Source organism: Hypomesus nipponensis, chromosome 9 (assembly GCF_054491055.1).
Source record: "Hypomesus nipponensis isolate SF chromosome 9, ASM5449105v1, whole genome shotgun sequence".
Taxonomy (NCBI): Eukaryota; Metazoa; Chordata; class Actinopteri; order Osmeriformes; family Osmeridae; genus Hypomesus; species Hypomesus nipponensis.
Genome location: NC_140369.1, coordinates 21736733 through 21762832, shown reverse-complemented (window position 1 = coordinate 21762832; position 26100 = coordinate 21736733). Strand labels below are relative to the sequence as shown.

Here is a 26100-nt window from a genome sequence, read left to right as displayed (position 1 = left end):
TTTTATTTTTTTATCAATAATAATATATTTTTTTTAAATGCCGCCTCCCCTGAAACTCTTTGGCGCGCCTCCCCTAAAACTCTTTGGCGCCCCCCAGTGAAGGCGCACCCCACACTTTGAAAACCCTTGATCTTATATCATACGCAGAAACATTCCAATCTCATGTCCAAAGTTAGTTATGAACAATCACATTAAGCTCTGAGAAACCAATCACCTATTGCTCCATGTGCTCAAGAGATGAAGGAGCAAGTTGATCCCAAGATGTAAAATAATGACACCATAAGACAGTTGACTCTGCCTTCTACTGCTGTTCTCCATTCCCTGGTTGTGGCATCTCAGAAGATAGGTTTGACTGTGTTTGCATTTGTAAAACGACTTGGGGTTTTCTGACCTGAGGTAGACCCCATCTGGTTTATGGTGACAAAAGCTGTTGCTGGTGTCTGTGACTATGATGTTCTGTGGACAGTTGATGACCTCTTTGGTTGTGGTCATGGTTCTGGTATAGGCCAGCGTGTCTGAAGTGGGTTGGGTACTGGAGGTGAATGAGAAGGTACTGCTAGGGATAGAGGCTGCCAACGTAATTTCCAAGGGCCTTGTAAGCGGTGTCCAACCTAACAGAGAAAAGCAGGTGGTCAAAATCAATCAATTCAATTTGAAAAGGTAGACATTATACTAGTCAGCTTCATGTCATATGTTTATTATGACCTTTTCAAGCATTTGCCTTACCAATATTCAAAATAGTCTTCAGATGTGTAATCAGTGGGTATCTGCCCTGATTACAGAATGTTCCAGAAAAGTCATCCATGTCCAGAGTCCACACAAAGGCACCTCCAAATTGTCTATCCTTAAGATAGCTGACCTATTCCCGAAGACAGGGTTTTGTTTTCTGTTTGAATGGCCAATACATTAATTGAAGAATTGAAAGAAAATAAAAATCCAGGAAATGTATTTGGGCAGATACCTTGGCACTGTAGCTCTGCATGTTGTCGTAGCCCACCCATTCGTTCCCTTTGATAGCATATGGAACACTCTGCTCATCTATCCACTGAACAGAGGTCCCTTTGAGGAATGAGCAGATCTAGGGAGACAATCATGGTAAACTTACCACCAGCATGTCCATACCTGGTTCTAGACGCAGCAATCTATGGAGCATGATGAGCAGCTGTACAAATGATATTTTCTTTCAGTTTTTTTCAACTGCTTACATGCAAAATCCTTACTTGTCACACAATTTCTGAAACCTGACACTCAAACACCAGAACCACACATTAAATCTGAAAAACCATATGCAAATATTTGACCTTTGACTCAGTTTTCAATTTCATAAAACACTTTTTGCAAAACACAACACACAATTCTCCACATAACACATACAATTCTAACAGGAAACATTTTGATTTCCTTTTTTAAACACAATCAATCAAAATACCACACTAATTCATCAGTGCCTCACATTAACTCCTCACATGTGCACACACTCATTGCTTTACACAACACCAACCAATCATGGCTTTAGAATAGGCCTATAAATAGCTTTACAGTTTTACAGTGGTGGGTATAGTTTGAACCTTTACTGTAGAAATTACAACAGGTATGTAACAATCTACTGTAATGTACACATGTTCTAATGTACACATAACAGCTGTTTCAGCACAACACACAGTATATTATACACATACATATATTTTAGCACCCATGCATCCATTGACTGCAGTGCACTGCATGATTTGTCACAGTCTGGTCGATTACTGTATCATACTGTGCCACAGTACCGTGACTGTAAGAAGAAGACATTCTGACAATATTGTCGAAAATAGTATATATTACTGTATGCTACAGTTCATGGCACACACACACCATTCCGTAATCTCCTTTTTCTAAATTAGGTTTGGTTTCTGTCCTACTACACTCTTTCTTTCGTACTGTGTAATAATGTATTCACAGCCACAAAAGCTGACTGTAAAAAAAAGGGTGGGTTTCGATCTTGTTTTTCAACATCTCTGCCATTACAAAAATGTACATAGGAACTCATGATAGAATAGTTTTAGGTTTTGAATAACTGTGTGTAATATATCCAAAAATGTAATATTATGGAAAAGGTGTTTGCAACGTAAGACAAATGTTTGCTTTTGCAACGTGTTTGTGATATTTTGAATGCATTGCTTAATTTTGCAAGAGATGCAAGGCATTTAGCATTTTTTGTGTGCAATACTTGGATCTTGGAAAAAAAAAGTGTGTAAGCAGTTGAAAAAAAATGAAAATATTACCTCACTGGCAGAGCATTTCCATTTAAGCCTCTGTGAATGTGGCTTGTCTTAATCTCTCTCCATAGTTACAATCATTTGATTTACACAATCCCCATTTGTAAATGGAGAGCATTTGATTGGTTATAGGGACAAGCCTAACAATTCAACGATTAAATTATTCCACCCACATGAAAATATGTGGTATGGTAAATTGCGCCAGCAAGATACCAAAATTCGAAAGATTTTCCTGTTCTGCTTGTCATGTGACTGTTGCATTTAAGCAGTACCCAGCATCCTTTGTGATTCCAAAATATAACCCAAACACCGTATGCAGGGGCGGTCCTTTACAACGAGGTACAACTTGTAAGGATTGTGCATTCGTGGAATGAGCAACACAGCTAAGCGTGGATGTCGAGACGGTGTCTCAGGAGACAGTGTCTCAGTTGGGTGCGGCAGGGAGCCGCTGCGAGCACAACCATACGCCAAATCAAATATTACAATAATGTATTGTAACGTGTAATAAAGTATCAAGTAACATAACATTACTGAGTCCTCCTGCCTGAACCAGACTATAAGCCGCTGCGAAATATAAGCCGCACAAGAAAACTGTCAAAAAAGCCGCAGTACAAGCCGCAGCTTATTTTCCGTAAAATACGGTAGTTGGTGTTGAAGTGGTTGTTTGTCTGCTGCTGAAAGCAATAGCTTAACTTGGCCCAGCAGCACTTGAAATATTATCAGAAATGTCTTCATCTTCCACGGATGCTAGCCTGACGTTGTCATACTCATAATTGTAGTCAGAATATGAGTCTGAAAACTCTCCGTTGGGCTGTGACTATGGGGCGTGTTTCAACCAAACTCGTAAAACAAATACCTCTTCGCTCAATTGGATAGACCGACAACCAATCAGAGTAACGTAATATGTTGTTTGTTGAAAACAAATTCAACCCAGGGGGTCTTTCGTGACGTTGTTGATTACGTTACTGTTGATCATCTGCCCATCATCGTATGAAGCCCGCCCTGGCAATTTCATTTGTCCGCCCAGATCCTGGTTTTAGTTGTTCCCAATACGAGACCCTCCAGACCCAACTTCCCGACCACATTTTTTTGTGGGCGGGGCAAGTTGGGCTGGCAGCCAGGCTACGGATGCGTTCTTTGATTGGAAAAACTGCCTTATCTTAGGTTTGTTTGTTTGTTTGTTTATTAAGGATCCCCATTAGTCTACACCATGGTAGAGACTATTCTTCCTAGGGGCCAGTTATAGGTAATTTCTGCCTTAACTTCTCCTCCCTTTTCTTATTTCTTTTTTTACTGCAACTTTGAATTTGTTTCATGTATCCGCGATCATACACACTCCACCACACTCTCCGGACAGAAATGTCATGACCTGACTCATATGTTCCATGATGGATTTCATGGAACATATGATCAAATTTAGCAATAAAGTATAGAATTAAAGAATTGTGTTTTCATGCTTAATTAGGGTTCCTCCGGTAGGAGGAAACCTATTGTTTTTGTTAGTATTCCTATTATTATTATATTTCTCCGCTAAATGGCCCAACAGCTCAAAAAGTTCTGGACACGATTTTTTACAATTTGGCCCAATGATACAACAGGTCCCTCACTACTCCCTCACAGCTAGTGGCCCATGTGCGCCCATAGGTGGCACTATAAAACACGCCCGAAGTCAACGTGATTTCCCCAGCGCCCCATTACTCCAAAATGCCTGAAAATTGGTATACATGCCTTATTTCTCATGGGGAACAAAAAAGCCTCAAGAACCCATAAGGTCTGCCATGATAGATTTTGCTGTACTGTTCAAATTTGGTACAACCTTCAAAACCCTTCTCCTCATGAACCATAGATCCAATCGACTTGAAATTTGTTACAGATGTGTAGAATACATGTTTTTATAAAGGGTCAAATTGTGTAAGAAATGCAATACAAAATTGCTGAAAGAAGTGTATTTATGTAAATGTCCAAATTACCTCAATATTGTTTTTGTTAATAAATCAAATATAATTTTGACTGATTGTATTTCAAACCTAATAGGGTTCAAGACGACATCAATCTCTAGAAACAAAAACAATTTCACCTTGGTATGTCAATATATGATTGAATTCAATTGAATTGCTCCACAGTGCGCGCGCTCCAAATTCTCACAGACTCATCCTGCCCCTTGACACTAGGGTGACCACTTTGCGTTGTGTCACACAGCATTTTCACCCCTTGTTCCGCACGTCGCATATTGAAAATGCTGTGCTATACAGCGCAAAGGGGAACAGGTGGTCAACCTAATGACACGCGTGAGCTTGGCGACACGCACACACATCCTTTCTGGAAATGGTGTGCTGACCAAGCCCCACCCTCACCCTCATTTCGCTTCCAATCGCAACTCGCCTTTACGAATATAAATTATTTTTTGGCGGCCATTGTTGTAATCAACTGGAATCACCTGAAAGCCTTGTTGCAGGCAGCCACGTTCGGTAAGTCCTATTTTTACACATTTTAAGCGAGAATCAATGATTGGGTTCGTGAAAGTACACTACTCTAGCTAGCTTTTTCCCTCTGTGTAATTACTGAATCATGTAGCATCTCGGCGAATTCATCAAAACGGTATAGGAGGGCAGCTTTTAGGAGAACAAGCAATTCCCCACAGACCTATCGGCTCAGAATTTTTATTTGGGTCGAGAAAGTCTTTGTAATAAGCCTATGCACCAGGGAGTCCGCATAGGCTTAGGCGGCAGCCATGTTTTGGTCGCGTCATGTTCATAAGTTCACCATTTTACAGTTCGGTCGACACCAAAAATGTGTTTGTTACCAAAGCTCGAGGAGGGAAGCCTTTAGGAGATGTTGGAATTGTGCTTGTAGCCAGATGCTCCGAATATTTTTGTGATTTGTGGAAAACTTGCAAGTGGAGTGAGACTGCGTCCCGAGGGTACATTGTTTTGACTTAGCCTCAATGACAGACTCGGCTCGCTCACTCACTGGCAGTGTGTAAACAATATCGTAATTCACTAAATTCTAGTCCTAAAACGTCAGGGAGGGCTGCTTTTTGTAGACAAGAGTCTACTGAAGATAGCCAGTATATAGGATCCTTCAATACATGCCTATTTCATTTGTAATTTTCCTGAGAAAGCGACCTTCATTAGCCAGGCTAGTTTCACTCGTCAGCCTATTTAAAGGTCTCTGACAGTCAGAATCACTGTTTACAGGCAAAGGTCGAGCTGCTCTTTGGTCAGATGTGTATATTGACCAGTTAAGAGCCAAATACTCTTGCCAGAGCCTGGAATCGAGCCAAATGTTTTGAGTGACTTTGCATGGCCTGGATTCAAGCTCAAGTAATGCCATTGCATTTCACAGTCAAAACTGTAGTTTATGTCGAGTGTAGATGTAAAAAGCTTCATTTTTCACAACTGACATGGATCCTTTCTTCACTTTTACAGGTCTGGAGGGTCATGCAGAGGCTTGCTCAACAGAGGATGCTGAGAGAAAAACTGATCCCTTGCTGGACTACCCCCCTCTAGCTTGACAGAATCAGAATCAGGACAGCATCTCTTCAGCCCTGACCCCAGGACAGCTTCATCCAGCTGGCCTGCCCTGACTGCCTGCCTGCAGGCCCTGCTTGCCCCTGCCTGCAGGCCCTGCTTGCCCCTGCCTGCCAGCCCTCCAGAGACGGACAGTCACCCCACAGACACAGTAGCTCTGCAGACTGCTTTTTTGAGGACATTGATGAAAAAGGACAAACCAGCATTTTTTACTTTGATGAAAGTCTAAATGTTTAATCTTTTCCATGTCATAGCATGCCAAGCTGCTGACTTTTAGGGTCTTAAGTAATGAAACCAGTTCAAGTTATAGACTTTTGACTTGAATCCAATGATTAGTCATCTGAATAAAAACCACTCAAGAGAAGTACTGCTTCTTGGATGACTTGTGCTCCACCTCAGTACATCTCATACATTTGCCTTTGTTTCGTGGAATTGCTAGTTTCTGCTCCACCATTGTATAATAAAAAATATAATTTAGGTCAGCAATTACCTTTTTGTGTTATCCTTTCACATTACACACATTTAGTCAATGTTCTTGAACTCCACCGATCGTTGTCATTTTACCATACTGTTCATATTGAACAGACATCAGTGTTTGGGAAGATTACTGTTTATTTCCACTTTTGATTTGTATTTCCATCGTAAATTTGGTCTTTAATTTCAATTGGAAGTGTTATTAAAAGGTCTTAAAAAGTCTTACATTTTACTTGTTTACACCTGTAGACACCCTGTGAAGCCCCCACCCCCCACTCCAGCGACAGTTGGTGACAGAGAGGTGCAGACATTAAGTTAAACATAGTTATGCCTTAAGTGTAGAGTAAAAAATAGAGACTAAATGTGGATGTAAATGGATGTTGACACTCAGTTCTCTGAGTTGGTGCATGTCAGTTTAGGCAAAGGTTGTCTTTTAAACCTTTAGGTTTAAAAAGAATTCAGATTTGATTTGGATTTGACATTTAACAGCCATTTAATTCATTAAGCAAGTTGTTTAACTCAATCAACCATAACACAGTACATATGGTATACAAAGCTGCAGTCAGATTTACACAGCATGCAGTGTGGCATGTCAAAAAACGCCAAAACTTGTGGAAAATAGTTTTGTTACAACAGCTATGCAAGGGTTTTCAGTTGTTGCGTTCGTTCAGATAGATGTTTTTTAATATTGTTGTTTGTTAGTTAAAATAATGTTGTCGGTCACTCTGAGAGTGCATGTTGTGTGGTTTAATGGGAAGTGAGAGTCGGCCATTGTACATCAATGTCCGCAAGGAGTTGATCATAGCCTGTGCCATACACCTTTTGCCAATGAGGCTATTCTTGACCGTAAGTTGACTGTGGTTTGGGAAAGCGGTCTTCAAGCCATCTTTGAGAAATTCTGGAAACAGTGTTGAGAGCAATGTGTTTTGACTGTGAGAGGCAATTTTTGGTCGTCATCTGAACCTCATGCGTCCGCTACAGCATTTCTGCTTAGGCGTGACTTGTGCTGGGAGGGAGGTAAACGGCATGGATTGGGATAGTGTGCGGGCAGGTGTATTTTTATATAGGGTGAAATGGAATGAGAAATGTAATACAAAATGTCTGAAAGGGGTGTATTTATGTAAATGTCCACATTGCCTCAATATCTTTGTGTCAATAAATCAAATATCATTTTGACTGATGGTTTTCAAACCTTATTGGGTCCAAGATGACATCACTCTGAAGTACCATCAACAATTTCATGTTGGCATGTCAAAATATTATTGAATTTGAGTAGTTTAAACTTTGGCTGAATCTAACAACTCTTACCACAGAAGAAACAGCATACTTTTTTATACCGTTACTGAACATGACAATAATCAACACTGAGAATAGCTCAATGGACTGGGACAGTGACCTACAAAGTATAAGGTTGCAGGTTTGAATCCAGCCGCAGTCTTTAAGCCTGTCTTAAATTTGAATATCTGTTTAGTTAAACAGGATGACATCATTATGAAATACCATGCGCAATTTCATGCAATTCCAGTTCGAAATGTGAACCGCTTCTTAACCTTTGTCCCAAAGCTGACCAAAGCTAATTCTATGCCCTTTCTACTCATACATTCTTAACAGTTGGTGTGTAGCAGAGAGCATAGAGTCTGCCTTGTAACCTTATGCTCATGAGTTCAAATCCCCATTCAGACTATTGTAGTTGGCCCAACATGAAGTAGTTTTGCTCTCTTGTTGTCCAACTCTTGACCTTCTACAATGTACATTTTTATAATATTTTGCCATTTTGCGGAGGAACCCGCATCGTTGCTTGCTGCTATATTTTGAATTGTCATTCATTTGCAATGACAAGTGATTTATTTTAATTATTAAAAAATACTTTGTAAATACGACGAGGTTCCCCAGGTGGCCGTGGCCCTGGGCTACTGCCCGACTTGCCCAATGGGACGCACCGCCCCTGACTGTATGGTGAAAAGGAGAAAGAGATAGAAAGTGGGAGAGAAACAGAGAGAGCAAGAGAGAGCGTGTGTGTTGTGTGTGCAAGTCAAGTGTCTCACCTCATAGTAGGACCAGCATCCTATTTCCTGAGTGTAGGGCCCCGGGCTGGCTAGACCGCTGGCTACGGCCCCCACCCCCGTCTGCCCTGATGAGAGCGTGTAGGAGCGGCCGTAGGTAGAGAAGCCAAGCAGCAACTTCCCCACTGGGGCCCCTTTGGATTGCCAGTTTTGCATAGCAGAGTCCTGAATAGCAGGAAAACACAACTATACCAGGAAATGTTCCCCTTCAGCTCAGCAAAAATAATAATTGAAAATGCAATCGAAAAAAATAAAGATTTAGGAAGTTGTCTTCAAAAAAGAACCTTGTAAATTGGCTTGCTGTTCCAGGTAAGGGATGAATGCAAAGTGTTCTATGATGGAGACATTTTACTTTTAGCGACTTACTGTGCTGGCTTGGTCACTGTTGAGATGCCCCTGATTGAGAGGACTGTGATGGCGGGTGACATTAGCTTGATTGTTTTGAAGGTCAAATGTCTTAACATTAATGAAATCAAGGTATCTAGACACACACACATACATAAAGTGGAAATAAAGTTAATCAATAGGATCAAACAATTATAAAACGGAGACCATTTTATCAGGCAAATAAACCAGGCTTACTTGGACACCTCATTGATTTCATATCCTATATCAATGTATTCCTTCTCAGCTGCTACTGCTGCTGAGATAATTAGATGTGTTTTTCCACTGGCATTGTTTTCCGCTTCGTAAGCCACAAAAAGCTCCTGGGGAGACCCAAAATGTAAAGAAATTAATGCTTGTGGTAACTGCTGTTACAATATCCAATTGTAGTTGACGGTACCCAACACAAAAGGGGGGTGGTTAGGGCAGGGGTTCTTAACCTTTTTGACCTTGAGACCCAATTTTATAGTAAAAAGTGGCCCGGGGCCCATTAAATATTAACTATGTATAGCAGGGGTTTTCAACTGGTTTTGTCCCAGGGACCACCATTCTTACTAGAAAGTAATCCGCGGCCCAATAATCCCAATATTGTGCCTGCGCACGCATGCCTACATATGTGTGTGTGCGTGCATGTGGATAGAAGGAAGTTTAAAGTTAAAATAGTAAAAATTTTGTTTTCCATGTATATAGATAGATTCTGAACAATTTTGAAAAATATGTATAAAAAACAACAAAAATTGTTGATTTTTAGTGCTTAAGATTTGAAAACGATTAAATTATTACTAAATTCAATAGCAGTTTGTAGTTGTTGTTTTAGCCCCAAGCCGGTTTCATCACCTTTATATTATTTTAGACATATTTTTCTTATTTTAGATATTGTTCAAGATATTCAAGAGTAATCTGGAAATGTGTTGAAATATCAAAGCAAAAAAAAAATGGTGGACTGATCACCATAGGCTCGTGTCGCGGACCCACTGCAATGCCGCCGCGGACCACCAGGGGGCCGCGGACCCCCGGTTGAAAACCCCTGATGTATAGGTTTAATTGACTTCGCTCTCGGTTGGATTTGTATTCAACAGCATTATTGCACTAGCCTGGCTCTGCTGACCTATGTACTTCCGCTCAATTTAGATTTTGCTTTTGTACTCGGTCTGGCCGTTCAGTAGGTAAGTCAGATTTTGCAGGTTACTTTTTAACCGGCCAATCAGCGAACAGAGGGAGTGGCTGAAAACGATGACGTTGATGTCGTGCGCTAGTTTGTGTTGGAGTTCCGTAATAGCGACGGAGAAAGATACGAGCCAAGCCATTCAGTCCGTTGTGGCAACGCTGCCGAATATCCAACAGCTAAAGCCAGAGCAAGAACAAGTTTTGCTGAGTTTTGTTGGTGGCCATGATGTTGTGGCCTTCCTCCCCACGGGGTTCGGGAACAGTTTGATTTTCCAGCTACGGCAGCTGGCTCCGTTAGTGGTGAAGGAATTGGCTAAGGCGAACGCTAGCGATTGGTTATGGCATATCAGAGTGGCTCTGGGCAGATCCAATGGTTTTAAACTACAACAGAGTACCTGCCTACAAGGAAGGCAACACTTGTCAATGGAGCGAGGCCAGACTCCCTGTACAAATGAAATGTACGAGAGTCTGGTAAGGACCAGGCTATTATTGCACAACAGTAGCCCACACTCCACACACTGGGCTTTTGGCACTGCCTCTGTTCCTCCATTTACAAAACCGTATTTAATGAAGTTGAGATTGTATTTTTGCAAAAACGTTGTCTTTTGGGTGGGGGTGTTGGCAGGACTTTCGTCTTTATTTTTTCTTTTAAAAAACTGAATTTTTGCTGTGAAGTAGACAGTCTTCTCTGTGTATTGGCGCTTTTTAACTAAACAACCGAATGATACATTACCGCCACCACATGGTCAAAAGCTGCATGCAGTCTTGCGGCCCTTGAGGCCCACAGGTGAAAAACTGAAAGTTTTTTGCGGCCCTCTAGGGAAAATTACATTCTCAAAACAACATGGACAAAACTCCAAACCACTTGGCAATTGCTCACAACAAAAGTGAATTTCTCATTCATTTAATCAAAATTGCAAATAATTAAGCACATATCTCAATGTCTCAGCACATCTTTGCAAATGATTATAGGTAGCTTACATTTAGCACAATTTCCAAGTGAATAGATATTGTTGATCGAAACTGATTGTTGATTCTCAGTCTAATGGTTGTTCACTCCAAAATGTGTCTGCGTAATTTCATTGTATAAATCATTACTTGCACAATAGTCTGTTCAATTGTCAAAACTGGTCAAGAACATAATACCATGAATACCATAAATGAATCCCTTGGAACATTTGATAAATTGATGATAGCAATTGACAGTCAGGTGAAACTAGAACTGAGTTTCACACAACTCAGATGACCAATCAAACAGTATGTTTAGTTACCCAACAGGTGCTGTCCATGACTGTGAATGCTGCCAACATGTATTTAAAGAGCTTGACCATACAGCACCAGTACAATTTCTGAACATGGAAGCACCTGGCCAAATAAATCAACAAGGGCAACTGCCTGCTCGAGGAAGAAGAAGAGGAGGAGTAGTAAGGGTGCGTGGTGGTGGAATAGGGGGAAGAGGCCGAGGAGCACAGGCTGACCCGGATGAAATTTGGGCCACAATTATAGACCGTGTAATTATCCATGGCCTCACACATTGGGTGCAGCCCAATGTGCCTCGCTCTACAGTCTCCTCCATCATCCAAACCTTTTGCAGAGAAAAGAGGTATGTAGTCAGTCAATGATGAAATCATATGTTGTAAATAGCCCGTATGAGTGCAATGTTTATGTCAAACCTTGGAGTCTACTCCAACCCTAAAATCCTATTTATTTATTTCAGTTTTATACACGACTATATTCTCTTTGTCTACTAGACAAAAACAGTACAGTAACCACTGTCAATTAAGAACTGGGCTAAGACTGAAAGGTGGACAAGAGGGATATTTCAACAGTCCTCTGCCATAGTGACAAAACATCTAAACATTTTGACTTGCAGTGCTTACACTATGCCAAAGGGACGAAGCATTTTGGGGGCACTGACTGTTTAAATGAGAAGGAAGTTTACTTTTGACATGAGTGAACTGTTTGGGGAGAAGTATAAGCTTTTGCAGGTGAACCATGGTGTTGTGCCGAACCATCCACGTTATTTTGGCAAAAGCACCAAGAGTGTTGAGAATGTCCGGTTTGTTTCGAGAAATTAGCCAAAGCAATTGAGAAGGATCTTTGCCGTTTTTCTGGCAGTGACTCTTTATATCGGAAGGGAATTTATTTGAGGATGAGTGAACAGTTTTGGGAGCGATATGAGCTTTTGCTGGTGAGCTTTAATGTTGTGCTGAACTGTAAGACTGTTTTGCCAAATGATCTTAGAGTTTTGAGAATGTCATTTGTTTCAAGAAATGAGCCAAACCAATGGAGAAAAACTGTAATCAGAAGGTGGCGGTACCAAATGACGTTGCATCCTTGGGCAAGGCACTTCACTCTACTTGCCTCGGGGGAATGTCCCTGTACTTCCTGTAAGTCGCTCTGGATAAGAGTGTCTGCTAAATGACTAAATGTAAAAATTTCAAACATCTAGAAATTAGATATTTTAAGAACTATTGAGACGAGAAACTGTTTTCAGTCATAAAAAAGGATGAAAGGCACTTTACTTATTCTTGAACATGTATTGTGAATGAAAAACTTGTGAAAGAGATGGATGTTACCCTATGGCCCAAGGGGGTTTAACTGTTATGACTAAGATCTCTCCTGTGCTACAAAGGAGGTTGGAACCGGGGATGCAACTTTAACTTTAAGTTCCAAAAGGAAGACAGCTGGATAATCAAATTACAGATGTCCCCACTGACAAAAACAACTCCTGTTCTTATACACTGGATAAGACTGGCAAAAAGACCACACGGATAATACAAATAGTTAGATTTAAAAAGAACTAAAAGGTTGAGGAGGACAGCCTTTAAGAGAGAAAGCGATTACCCGTTGATCTGTCGCATCAGAATTGATTCGGGTCACGAAAGTCTTGAAATTTGAGTGAGAATGTCGCCCGGTACAGACTGCATAGTCGAGCGGCAACCGTGTCTTCACGTCATGTCACAAAGTTCATAATTTTACAGTTTTATAGTCTATTCTACATCTAAAAAGTCGAAGGGCAGCTTTCAAGAGATATGGGAATTCTGCTTTTAGCCAGCTGTCCGATTATTTTTCTGATTTGTTTAAACTGGCAATCTGAGTGAGACTGCATCCCCGTTAAACTGTTTTGACGTTAGCCTCAGTCAGACTCGCTCACTGGCAGTGTGCACAATGTTGTATTTCACTCCATACTACACCAGAAACGTCAGGGAGGACTGCCTAATGTAGATACAAGCCTGATGAAGATAGCCAGCATCTCAGATTTATTTAACCAAGCCTGTTTCATTAGTCATTTGCCTGAGAAAGCGACCTCCGTTACGTTAGCCAGGCTAGTTTTGCCCGATCACTTGGTCAGGCTATTTAAGGGTATCGGGGTCAAGTGACCTTTGTGCATAGACAAGTGAAACGTAAATGTATTTGTCCAAAGGCCAAGAGCCTCAAAAAGTTAATATCAAGCCCTGCAATCCAGTGGCCAGAGATATATGATGACCTGATCGAAACTCCAAGTGTAATAGACCAGGAAGAAGTTAGTCTTTTGCAACCGACATGCGCAGTTGAGCTTGCTTGACAGTTGTGTGACGTCGGGTGATAATTGGTCTATATGTTTGTAACAAAGTATTATATGGACCAAGTTTTTCAAAGACCAGCTTAGAGAGGCTTGAATCCCAGAAATTGCAAAGTCAAGAACTGGGGTTGAGAGGAAAGCATCCAATCTGGGCAGAGATCTGCCAAGGTGCTGAGGAGCTAGGAGCTGGCGCGCTGAAACTATGACCTCTGTTTGTAGTCAGGCGTCAGTGAGGCAAGTATTAGAATCCTTGGCCTCAATAAATATTGATCTGTCTGGTTTGGAAATAGGTAGATGAACTACAAAAAAGGAGAAGCTCGAGTAAAATCAGTTTGGTCGAAACGAGAAGATTGACAAGAATCATAGTTATGTATGAATTTGGTGTTTAAACGCAGTAAGGAGTCTCTCTGCTGAAATTATTGTTATTTAAAACAATGTGTAGACAGATTCGTGTAAAAGACAAACTTTCACGAGACAGCCACCACAAAGAGGTTTTTATTGTGGAAAACCCGGTTTTATATGACATGCATTTGTACAAAAGTTTTGATGTTCGTAACGTTGAGTGGCTAGGTGGACAAATTGTGTCTCTAGGGAAAAGGACATTGCCGTAGGTGTTTTTCCTCGCACTAAGGAAGAAAGTTACTTTCTCAGACTCCTGGAAAGTCCCTGTGCTGGAAGCTAAGCTGAGTTAGCTACAGTTAGCTTGAGGATTAAATGTGCTTTAGAGAAAAGGCTTTGGAAAAATGTTCTGAAACAATGGCAAGCTGAAGCTTTTTATTTCTGCACTACACCACACACACACACACACACATACACCCACATCTCTCTCTGTCTCTGTTTCCTTTTCTACATTTCAACTGCTCTAAGAACATTCCGGAACGGAGTGAGTTCAAAAAGGTCCAGCCAGCTTGCATCCTGGTTCAAGGAGTCATTGGGGGGTCTCACCATCTAGTATGGTGGGCCCTCAGCGGCTGTTCAAGGCTCCTATACGAATCAAGGATGCTGACAGACCTGCCTCTGAAGGTCGGGGGTTGTATGGCTTCTACTGGTGGAAGTTCGATGGGAGGCAACAGGGTAAAACCCAGAGTTTTTCCTGCTGCTGGTTTAGAGGCAGGGGCCAAGCAGGAGAAGAACATGCCTGAAATTCTTTACTCTCTCTCTCGCTCTAAATTCTTCCCACATTCCCTCTCTCCAAGAACTGTCACTATCATAGGCTCGCTGTCATGTTGTTTTGGAACATTCAGACCAAGGAGGAGTTGAGGAAAAAGAAATGCTGCTAGGTCAGGAAATAAGGGAGCATAGGCTTTAAGAAAGATACAGAGTGAGTCTCTATGATTTAGGTCATGAAGTAGGCCGTGTGTTAGAAGGAAACGTATGTTAGACATTTTAAGTGAGTGAGTGAGTAGGAACTGTGTGGTCTGGGACGGGCTAGAGAGGGTCTGGTCAGATCTCACACACAAGCTCATGTTTTGTTTAAGCATCTTTTTCTCTTATGCGCTCAAGTAAACTGTAAAAAGTTGTGATTGTTTAAATTGAATGAGGAGGTAAGAATTTAAAAAATGAATTTGAAAAGAAAACCATGTATACTACTGACCCTGCATGAGGAATTATTTGAGAAAACTTTAGCAACAGGTATAGCATTAAGGCTGTAAATTAGTGACAGTGTAAGGGAAGAATGTCAACATATTATAGAATAGTAAGAGAACCATGGGGGTTGTGCTGAGCTGTGCACGGCACAGTGCCAGGTGGAGCAGCCGAGCAAGAGCTTGAAGATAATGTGTTGATAAAAAAATAGGTTAGATACGGGATCATTTTAAAATAATTGTCAGATGGAACTAATAAATAAAAATGACATTGTCTTTGCTTTAAGACCTAAATGAAGGTGCTCCAGCAAATGAATATCATTAGATATATTGGTATGAATGAATATGGGTTTGAAGATATATAAACTGCATGTTTGCCTAACAGCAAAGAATAATATCCTTTTTGTTTGTTGAAAGATCCCCAGAGACGGAAAAAGAAAATGGAGTCAGTTTATGAGTGTTTAAGATAAACACCCAGCCTGATTGTTGCATCCGGCATATGCTCCTCAGAACTAAAATTGGTGTAGGGAAAAACTCACGAACACAGAATCAGGGAATATTCTGTACTTTTGCAGTACCCCAATGTAACAATAGCTGCATGTACCACTGTGAACCTGGCAATAACACACCTCTTTTGTTGAAGAGAGCTGGACAAGCTAAGAGCCTGGTGTGCACTGGTACGAATGCAGGAAGGTATGGAAGCCACCTCATTGAAGGCAGGCCCCTATAGCCAACCGTGCTCAGCTCAATTGGGGGTTGATTGCACTTATAGAGGCCTGTAAGCTAGCAGAGGATACAAATTTAATAATAATGCAATTTCTGTTTATCAGGGATGGCCCACCAATCACAAATTAAGGAAATGAGGAGCTCCGCAGGAGTGGAGTGCATCCTGGCTTCTCTCTCTCTCTCACTCACTCACTCACTCACTCACTCACTCACTCACTCACTCACTCACTCAGACACCAAGATAGATAAAGAAGTTCCCTACATGAGGTGACTAGATATATCCCCTGAGGAACAGGATGATAAAAGGAACATGATAAACCTTAAGCATATGAACATAAAGCATCTCCCCCGCCACATCATGTGATAGAGACTAAGCAATCACCATGTAAGGAGATACAAGGTGAGAGTTCTAGATAATCATGTGATCTCTGTCAAAACCTAGATCACCACGCCCAGGTTAGGTCTGCAGGTGCCCACCTGAACCATGCCATTCCGCGCCCGAGCCAAGAAGAGTCCGCCCACTGTGCCAGCTACAGCCAATGCCAAATCCAAATGGAGAAAGAAGACCTGTGACATGGTCCTTTCCTGGCCTGAGGTTGGCACTTTCGATGTGAGTCTCTGCGAGGACCTGAAGGTCCTCATCGAGAACCTCCCTGGAAAAGGAGCAGCGGTGAGACGACGGAGAAAGAAGGAGTTAGGTATTCTTGCTCTTTACCTCAACGAAGGAACGAACTACAGAGCTGCCGCCAAGGCCTGTTGAGAGAGTCTCCAGGACCCTAAGACATTACCTACTCCCACACCCCCAAAAAAGCTGCCACCGTGCAGGCCGTGGTCGTACGGGGGCTAGAGCCAAGAGTCATGTTCAGTGGCAAGGTCAGAGAAAGTGCTGTCTCTGACCAAGAAGATGCCACGCCCAGTGACTTTGATAATGATGACATACCAGTGAGGGTTAGTAAGGGAGCTTATGCTCATGTCAGACCTGAGCTGAAAGAAGCTGAATGCCCCCGCACTAAAAAGACTGTTATGCGGAAGGGGGGGCTCCAGGGAAAGACAGGGAATGACTTAGGAAGTGACCATATAGAACACTCCAGTACTGATGAAGAGAAATCCAAGCATCTGGGGCCATGGGGAAATGTCAGACCACCAATCAAGTGCCAAGTGGTCAGACGCACGACCCTGCGCTATATTCCCTGGGCAGCCATGGACATGATTGGATTGATGGAACGGATTCCTGACCTCCGGGAGGGAGCAGGGAGGTGGATCCATGCGTTCGAGGAAGAGACTGTGGGCCACCTGCTGGCCATTGGTGACATCAAGGCCATCCTGAGCAGGAGCTTAGGAGTGGGGGAGATGAGAGAGATGCCCACTCCATCGGTTGACCTTCACGCAGTCACAGGATGGGGGTCTGTTTAACGCCTACCGTCCAGGACTGTGACAGCATCTTAGGAACAAGTTCCCCACTCAGGTGAAACTTGAGCTCCTCACAGGAGAGCTCCTGGGAGACACTGAAACTCCCTTAGCTCACATTATTAAAACCCTGATGATATGGAGAACTGAGCTGGGAGACAGCCCGGAGAAGGATGCACTCCAGAGAGCAATGTTCAGGCAGATTGTGATCAACAAGCTCCCAGCCCAGGTGAAAGGCAGACTGGATGAGGTAGTGGGTCTGACATCAATGACTTTTGCTAAATTCTCTGATTATGTGGTCCATGCAATAGAAAAGTTCAGAGAGTATGAGGCAAAGACAAGGGAAAAGGACAGACGTGAAGAGAGAAAGCTTACTCAGATGCACTTGAGACAGTAGCATCCGACCCACGCATCTAGTTTGCTAAATGTACCGCGATGACCAAAGTGCTTTGTCCAACACCTTTCTTGTGGTGTATATCGACATGCTCCTTTTGAGGTCAGTCATGGTAGGACAGGGTCCAAGACTCTTTCACCCTTTAAATCTGAATTTATAAATGAAACCTCCCTAAAGAAACTGTAATACTGAAAAACCGAAAGAGCATCTGGCAAGAAGATTTGGAATGGTAGCACCACTATGGGACATGATCATGAAAGCAGGCGGTATCCTGCTATCGGCTAAGTTGACCTGGACTGGAGAGGAGGCATTCGTACACCAGCAATGTAACGCTTTACAGTAGTCAGACTACTTTTGTTAGGTAACGAGTAACTTAACGCGTTACTTATTTAATTAAATCAATCCGTTACTAGTTCCTTGTTCAAACAAGTAACGTGTTACTTAATTTAGTCTTTTGGTCGAGAGCACTCAGCATGTAGCTAAAAGTCTAGGAAAGTTGAGGCTACTTTTCGCAAGGTACCTACGAAAACATCTTAATCTGCTAGACAGGTGGGTTCCCCTCCGTTCTTTTGGTGCGCAGTCTCACAAGCCCAATTTACCCGGTGTCATGGAGCTAAATAAAAAAACCAGCTAAATAGTTATTTAAGACTTGCATGTACAGGCCTACGTAATGTCACATTAAATAATGTATTGAACTCAAGCTTGTGTGATGTGTTGCTGAATCGTTCAGTGGTTTTGGTTTAGGATTATATTACAGTAAGTAAAATATCTGGTTCAGTACATAAGTGAACACCATTTTGTTACCATATACCTAGCTATAGCTTAGCTTTGTTTTGCTCCTAGATTCAAACCCTTGTAGAGCTAGCTAACTACTACTCTTCTGCCTGATATTTTACAACATAATTTATTGATTAAAGAGTTTCTTGATTGAAGAACTTCATGCAAATATTGCTTTTCATTATAGTGGATTATTACCTTGATCCGTCTTGCTGTATAATGAGGATTGATCATGTTATATGCGAGTGACACTGAATATTCAGTACAATATGTGCTATTGCTGAGGTCAACCCATTAAATGTGCCTTCTGGGCATTATAGTGACCAAGGTGAATTGTCTTAAAAATATAAGAAAATAATTTATGTAACGCATAAGTTACTTAACGCCTTACTCTCTAAAGCAAGTAACTAAGTAACTTAACTAGTTACTTTACAAGGAATGTAACTAGTGACTGTAATTAGTTAGTTTAAAAAGTAATGTTACCCAACAGGCATGTACAACAGGCATCTGCAGTGACCGTACCCAACTACACCCAACCCTTCCATTTGTATTTATTAAACTGCCATCATTATGCCACTGTTATGTTCACCCAGGTATCAGGGGGGTAGGAAACAACCCGTAGTTCACTAATCTGTAGCATTGTCAGAGTAGAGAGATTCCCATCTTGATATAGGGGGGTGGCAGCAGTTTAAGGCTTTCTCAAGTAAATGTCTGAGAAAGCCACTGTCATCGTTATGGGGCATGGGATAATGGCGCATACACATCAATTGGCAGGCCTGATCGAGAGGGGTGAAACTTGTTGAGGTATATTGTAAGAGGTTGGGAAAATAAAATTAGGATTTGTTAAGTAATAATACATTTAAACAATAATAAGTCAAAAGAAGCCACTATTGTTGGAGCACTACCAAGTTGGAGGAACCAGATCTGCACTGAATCTGGACAATGGGCCTCATTCTCGAACATTTTCTTAAGTTTCTTCTGAATTGTTTCTTACGGGTTTTGGAAAAACAACGTAAGAAAAAGACATCCGCCAAATTCATGAATGCTTGAAAATGTGTTCCTACGCAGCAGAAGTTTTCTGAGCTGTGCTCCTGGGAAGAGTTTTCTTAAGTTGAAAGCGCGTCCTCGTGCTCCTGAATTTGCATACATACACGCACCGACAGCTCCTTATAAGGGCACGCAACAGCAGTGACGTGTGCAGTCAGAATCGACACAATTAGGAAAGTAACAGGAACGCAAGTTTAAGTACGAGCGAAAAGCAATGTAAGATGCCAGTAAGAGTAAGATGAGCAGTGGAATTGTTCTCCACTGGATCTAACAGTGTGCACACTAAGCAAGGTTAATTATTACAATTATTTAAGTCTGAGGATGTCTGTCATGGCAAGCCGTTTTATCATTTAACCAATTAATTCTTGATATCCAAAATTAGAATTCTTGATATCAAAAATACAATTCTAAGCTTTTTTGAATTGTTGATAACCAGAATTCCAATTGTTGATTTCCAGAATTGAATTCTTGATATCCAAAATTTGAATTTATTATATCCAAAATGCAATTCTTTATATCAAGAATTCTAATTTTGGATATCAAGAATTCATTGGTTAAATGATATAACGGCTTGCCATAGTCTGTAGAGTTGATGTGAACGCAATCACCTACGTTTTCTCATAACTTCATTAACACTTCAAACACAGAGTTTTCTTAAATGTGATTCCTTTGATCCTTGTGATTTTTTAAGGAATCGCATTTGAGACAACTCTGGACGATTTACGACTGCTATTTTGAGTTCGGAAAGTCTTCTGAAATTCAGAACAAATCCCAGATGAGAACTTTCATGAATGCCAAATGTTCAATTAAGAAGAAATTCCTTCTTAAATTCTTCTCAACTGCGTTCGAGAATGAGGCCCAATGTTGGCGCTGGAGGGCTGAGGCACAGTTAAGGTCAGAGACACCATGAGTCTCTGCCAGCAGACCAGACAACGCAACTGCTGGAAGCCATTTGGGCTAAAGCAACAACTGCCTGAGGACTAGTGACTAGTCCCCCTTCAAAGTCAATGAATGACTCGAGCTGGTGCCCGGAGGAACTACCAGGCCAGCCGGGAGAGCGGACACTCAACCTCTTGAGTTCCTGGCCATCAACTTCCATACAGCTTGACTCTTCTCCTACCACATTGTGGCTGGAAGAGGTGGTGGTTAGTGAGAGCCAGGGGATTGTAGCGGAAGAAGGAATGCACAGCAATGTTTCTATGAGTATATAACTAAAGTAATTTCTAATGCCAACCCATAAAAGTAAACCAATGTAACTTTAAACCTGCCTATGGAGTTGTGAAAGTTGTAACTAGATGTTTTAAAGTTTGAACTAACCCCTGACAACCCTTCCAAGGGCCCAGCTGCTTAAAACAAGCTAACATGTCAGGCAAAGTGACAGATGCAATAAGCCAGCCAGGAGGGATATCTGAAGAGTTTAAACTAATGAGATAGTATTAGGTTGGGAATCCATTCTTCCATGGACCACCATAAACAAGGAACGCTGAATGTGTTAACTACATCTACTAAAACCAGTAGAGGGTTATACCCTACATAGATAAATGCACTACTGGCACTCGGTGAGTATGCTGCACTGATCACACTGCCAGATGTCAGTTTCACACGAGCCATGATCAAACTGAAGTCATTCGGACAGGAGGTTAAGGAGAATGCCAGCCATGGGAAAGATTGTTTCCTCTGGGCTGAAGAAATTAATGAAGAAAAATGAGGATTTCAGTTTGCTAAAGTTGGGGTAGTTGTGTTGATCTGTTTAGGTATATTGATAATGATAATGCTGTTGGAGTTATTGCATTCCTATATTCCGATCCCTGGTGGTCTCACAACGCCCATCCACCATAGCTGTAATCCATGCCATAGAATTACAAAACTAACTCTGACTTTCTCGCAGACCTGGACGCCCAGTTGTATCTGAGTTTCTATGACCTCCCCAGCGCGGCGAATGGAGTAAAGCAAGGTAGGGTCAGGTCTGTGGCTGAAGAGGCATATCGGGCCTCTGAGGAGGGTGAAGTTTGAAAAGAGGCCTAATCTACTGTCCACCAGAACTGCGAGACTCAGGTTATGCATGACGTCCCATTTTGATCGTTTTGTTATTTCTTTGATTTCTGATGCACCGCACTACATTTATGTGTTTTGATTTCTGCTACATTTCATTATATTCATTTGTATTGTATGAAGGGTTCGAGAAGGATTGCCCTTCTCATTGAATGTGACGGGATTCCATGGTTTTATCCAAAGAAAGTGGTTTGAATCTATGGTTTTAGTCCAGAAATCTTGTGCAAGATATGTTCAGTTCATAAAGAACTGTGGGTTAAAGTCAATCTGTGTTGATTGTGTATGTGATGCTATTGGAGTATTGACCTTATTCATTAACTGTTTTGTTTAAAGGTTCTGTTAGTAAGATACGACTGAACCTGGGAACTTGGAAACTGTGATTGTTTTACATCCAAAGGGATTGTTCAGAAAGGTTTTTTACTTCTATTTTGCTTTTTATTTTGCTTATAACCACATATCCCTCATGAGGGCTCTTACTTAGCACCTGAGCATTGTTCCAAACAATGACGCTCAGTTACACTACACATATTTTGGACCAAACAAGTTAGGGGATATTCACACACACTCAGCACAACACAGTATATTAAGTGTCTAGTACTTACTATTTTTGGTAACACTTTAGATGAGCTCACCAAATTCATTATTTATTAACCAAATGTGTTACCTATTAGTTAATGGTTTGTTCACCATTAGTTATTTCTTGTTTATACAAAATGTATCATTATTAAAGCATTTGTTCACACAGTTAGGGTTTGGGTTTAGGGCTAGGGTATAGGGTTTAAGTTTTGGTTAGGGTTTAGCTTTACTAATGCTTTACTAATGATACATTTTGTATGAACAACAAATACTAATGGTGAACAAACCATAACTAATAAGTAACAAATTGGTTATTAAATTATGAATTTGGTGAGCTCATCTAAAGTGTTACCCTATATTTCAGTACTATTTTTCTATATTACCATTTTCCTTTTGTAGGTTAAGGGTACGCTTTAGGTTGAAGCTTGTTATTCTATATTCAATTATTTTTCTTATAATACATTTTTATATTCGTGTTATGTTTATCTTTGCCATAATCATTACCTGAAGTTGTGTGGGGGTTGGTAAACCCCCAGAGGGTATGTCGTGGGAAATTAATGATTATGGGAAAGCTAGGCAAGTAACAGGCAGGGTTACACCAGGTCAGAGTGATGGGCCTAAAATGGCTGACTACTACGCAGTTATGATACTACGCAGTTCCTAAAACTACATTCATCAAAACATGTTTTGACCGGAACGTAAAAGGCCAACTTCATCATAAGAAAGGAATCTGGATCCTGGTAAAAAATAGGTTGTTGTCGTCCAACCAGTGACAAGTATCCTAAATCAATTGGATAGGGTCTGCGGGGAAAAAGGGGGTCTGAGTGGGTGCATCCGGTATGGTGAAATATTAAGTAATTAGGGTTGCCAGAACTAGTGATAAAGGATGGAATAGTTTGGGTCGAGAAAAGTTGAAGTGGAGTTGTGTTGCTTCAAGGACCGAGGCCTGGGACATTTGAGGGGGAGTCAAAATGGGCTTTTCCAGCTGTTGTAGAAGTTCATCAACAACATTAGCAGCCAAAACACCAAGCCCGCAGGATGTGGGTGTGAAACCGTCATAGAAGTTCCCAGGGCGGGGGAATTATCGTCATTTGGGCTATAATGGGAGTTTGGGGCTTATGTCTTTGTCTTCTCCTATATGTGTTTGAGAACGCACATCTGCCTTGCCAAATAAACCATCAAGCTGCCTTGAGCTATTGAAATATATTTTGCCTCCGGCTACTTTTTACTACTCCTTTAAAAGGACGTCTGTTTTTTACGACACTTTCGTCAACGAAAATTGACTGAACATTGTTGCCAACGAACCTTTTATCAAGTGACCAAAATGAGACGAGACGCAACGTAAATCCTGGTCATGTGACAATGATTAATAATTAAATGTATAATGCAATATTGTTGATGAATAAAAACGAGACTAAATGTAGTATACAAAATAAAAACGAGACAAAATGTTATAACGTTATTTCGTCTTGATTAGTCGCGTTATTATTATGAGCTAATTCATGAGGCTGTGCTTAATGTGTCTCATTTTAACGTTGGCTTAAGACGTTGGCTTGTCTGAGTCAAACGTGTGTAACTAGCGTGTGTGTGTCTGTTTGTGAGAGAGTATAAAGTGGGTTCTTAGTTCTACCTGACTGACTGCATGTGTACTAAGCATCTCTTGTTGGCCAAATATACCAATCTAGACCAAAATGAATAAAAACTAAAATGACAGCTGGACACAAAGACTAAAACTAAAATTAAAACAGGCAGCCAAAACAACACTAGCTGTGATGGTGGCTGGAGGTGATAGATAACGCACCTTACAGAGCTCAGTGAATCTCTGCTTGTCCTCGGGAGGGCTTCCGTGCGATCCAGGGTACTCCCAGTCCAGGTCCAGACCATCAAAGCCATACTTCCTCATGAAGCTGATGGACGACTGGATAAACGTCTGACGGTTGGCAGCATTGGAAACCATGATGGAGAACCTAAGCAAAATATTGACATTTTTGGACGCTGAACAACCATAAAACATAAAATAAAAACACAAATTATGACGCCAAAATATGTACAGCAGAATGTGTAAAACTGATGCTGCTGGAAATATGTAATAGTACACTGTAGAAGGCAACAGAATCTAGCTAAGTGTGTGCCAGTTTTATTTCTGGAGGGAAGGCATGGAAGGCTGAGAGCTCTAGCTCACTGGGCATCTCCATCACTGTGCTTTCTCACAGACAGCAAAGTCCTCAGCATGGGGTTTCTGCACAAATTCAGGGAGATGGGAGAGAAGTCACCAACTTTCAGACAATATATTAAAGTTCACAATATCTGTGTGTGCCTGTTTTTAATACTGCATATCTATTCAAATACAATAATACAAACGTTTAAATTAACCAATAAAAACAAAGAGGTACATGTGAATCAGCATTAACTAAGTTAATTAAATTAAATTCTTACCGCGTCTTGAGGCTGTTGAAGGACCGGTAGAGTGTTGGGTCATTCCACTCTGAGATTTCAAGCTTGTTAGCATAATTAATGACAGCGAAGGCAAAGACCAGGTGAGTGCACAGGTGAGGGTCTATGTTCTCAGGCAGGTATTTACCTTCTCCAGATCGGTACTGGGACCAGTTAGTGAAGTAACACACCAGTTTGGTGGCTGTCACTAAGGAGAAAGTAAAAGCATGAATGAAAAAGTATGTTTCTAAAGCATGCAGATAAATATATTTATATTGTATACAAGTCTGCAAACCATTATTAAGCATTTACAGTACGGTGCAAAAGTCTCAGGCAAAAGTTTAAAATAACAATTAAGTAAGCAAAAATATTTTCTTAAATAAATAACTGAAAAGCTAACCTAAATCTGTTCTTAGCCCTTTTCTTGTGAGGTTTTTACAGTATATCTTTGTATTGAGATATTCATCACAAACAATAATAAGTTAAAATACATTTCTTCAATACTATTCAGAGAATGTTACTCACCCATGTTAATGAGTAGATTCAGACCTATAAAACACAAATATACTGCTGTACTGAACAAAATATGTAGAATGATGTAGAACACAAAATACCATAATATAAAAAGTGACAAAAACTCACAGATTAAACATTTTATCACTCCTTTCATTTTTATTCTTTCTTGTGCAATGTGTTTTGGCAAGTGAACAAGTCCCATTGTCTGGGGAAAGATCGAGAGGGGAGGAATAAAGGAGAGCGAGGGGAGGGAAGGAGGGAGAGGGCAGGAATGTGAGGACAGTGTAAACATACAGTGGAACGTCCCACTGATGTCTCAATTTACAGAATGATGAAAAACCTAATGAAAACTGTGTCATTATGGCCATGAAACATACCCATAGCAGAGTATAGGTAATGAACAGTGGACTTTGTAAAGGTCAGGGGATAGGTTAAGGTTATAGAGGTGTCATCAAGCATATGTGAGATACTTTTTATGATGGTACGCAAATACATGAATAACCATTATAAAAATACTAGTGGTGGGCATAGATTAATTTTAAAAATTAATTTCACTGTTATCTTGGCGTTAATTTAGATTATTCTAGATTAAAATGGCTCATTTGATTTCCACCAAAGGCATTCAGAATATATGTGCTACCCAAAGAATGACTAAAAGTAATTAGTTAGCTTGGCTGATAGAGCTGTGCTGACGGGCTTGCCTCGGTTGCACTCAAACAGTAGTTTGACGCCGACTCTTCCCCGGCGCTACATCAGTGCTTGACCCGGCATCTTACGCATTAACTAAGGGATGCTTTGCGTTTAGGTGGTAGCCTATTAGAGACTGGAGGAACTCTACAGTAAACTAATTTTGCATAGCACAAGGTGCAAACAACCTTAGTCTTGTCGAGGTTTCCATTGGGAAGCTTCTTTATTATATATTTTCCCTGAAGCAAATCCGGCGGCTCCATAGCTGCATCCATGTTAGCACGTCACTTTTGATGTGGTAATTTCATACACATGGCTACACACACGTTCGTAGACTCGTTCTCGCCTCCTACAGTGCAATTCGGCTAGGTATACATCCGCGCTAAAATATCAAGGTGAAAGTCATCATAGCTTGCATGGAATAGACGCAGCTCCCAACCCAATTTTGAGAATAGATT

The 26100-nt window shown here is 41.1% G+C and overlaps 1 protein-coding gene across 1 annotated transcript; it reads right to left on the bottom strand.

The window, feature by feature from the left end:
• LOC146273466 (chitinase-3-like protein 1) lies at positions 1-25414 on the bottom strand. The gene is made up of 11 exons (XM_084706084.1): positions 25333-25414; positions 24965-24988; positions 24443-24647; positions 24189-24245; positions 23808-23973; positions 8911-9035; positions 8695-8809; positions 8311-8493; positions 962-1078; positions 727-859; positions 1-611 (listed from the first exon to the last, which is right to left on the bottom strand). Exons 1-11 carry the CDS (start codon positions 25412-25414, stop codon positions 211-213), a joined length of 1608 nt encoding a protein of 535 aa, XP_084562210.1. The 3' UTR covers positions 1-210.
• Positions 25415-26100: the final 686 nt, after the last annotated feature.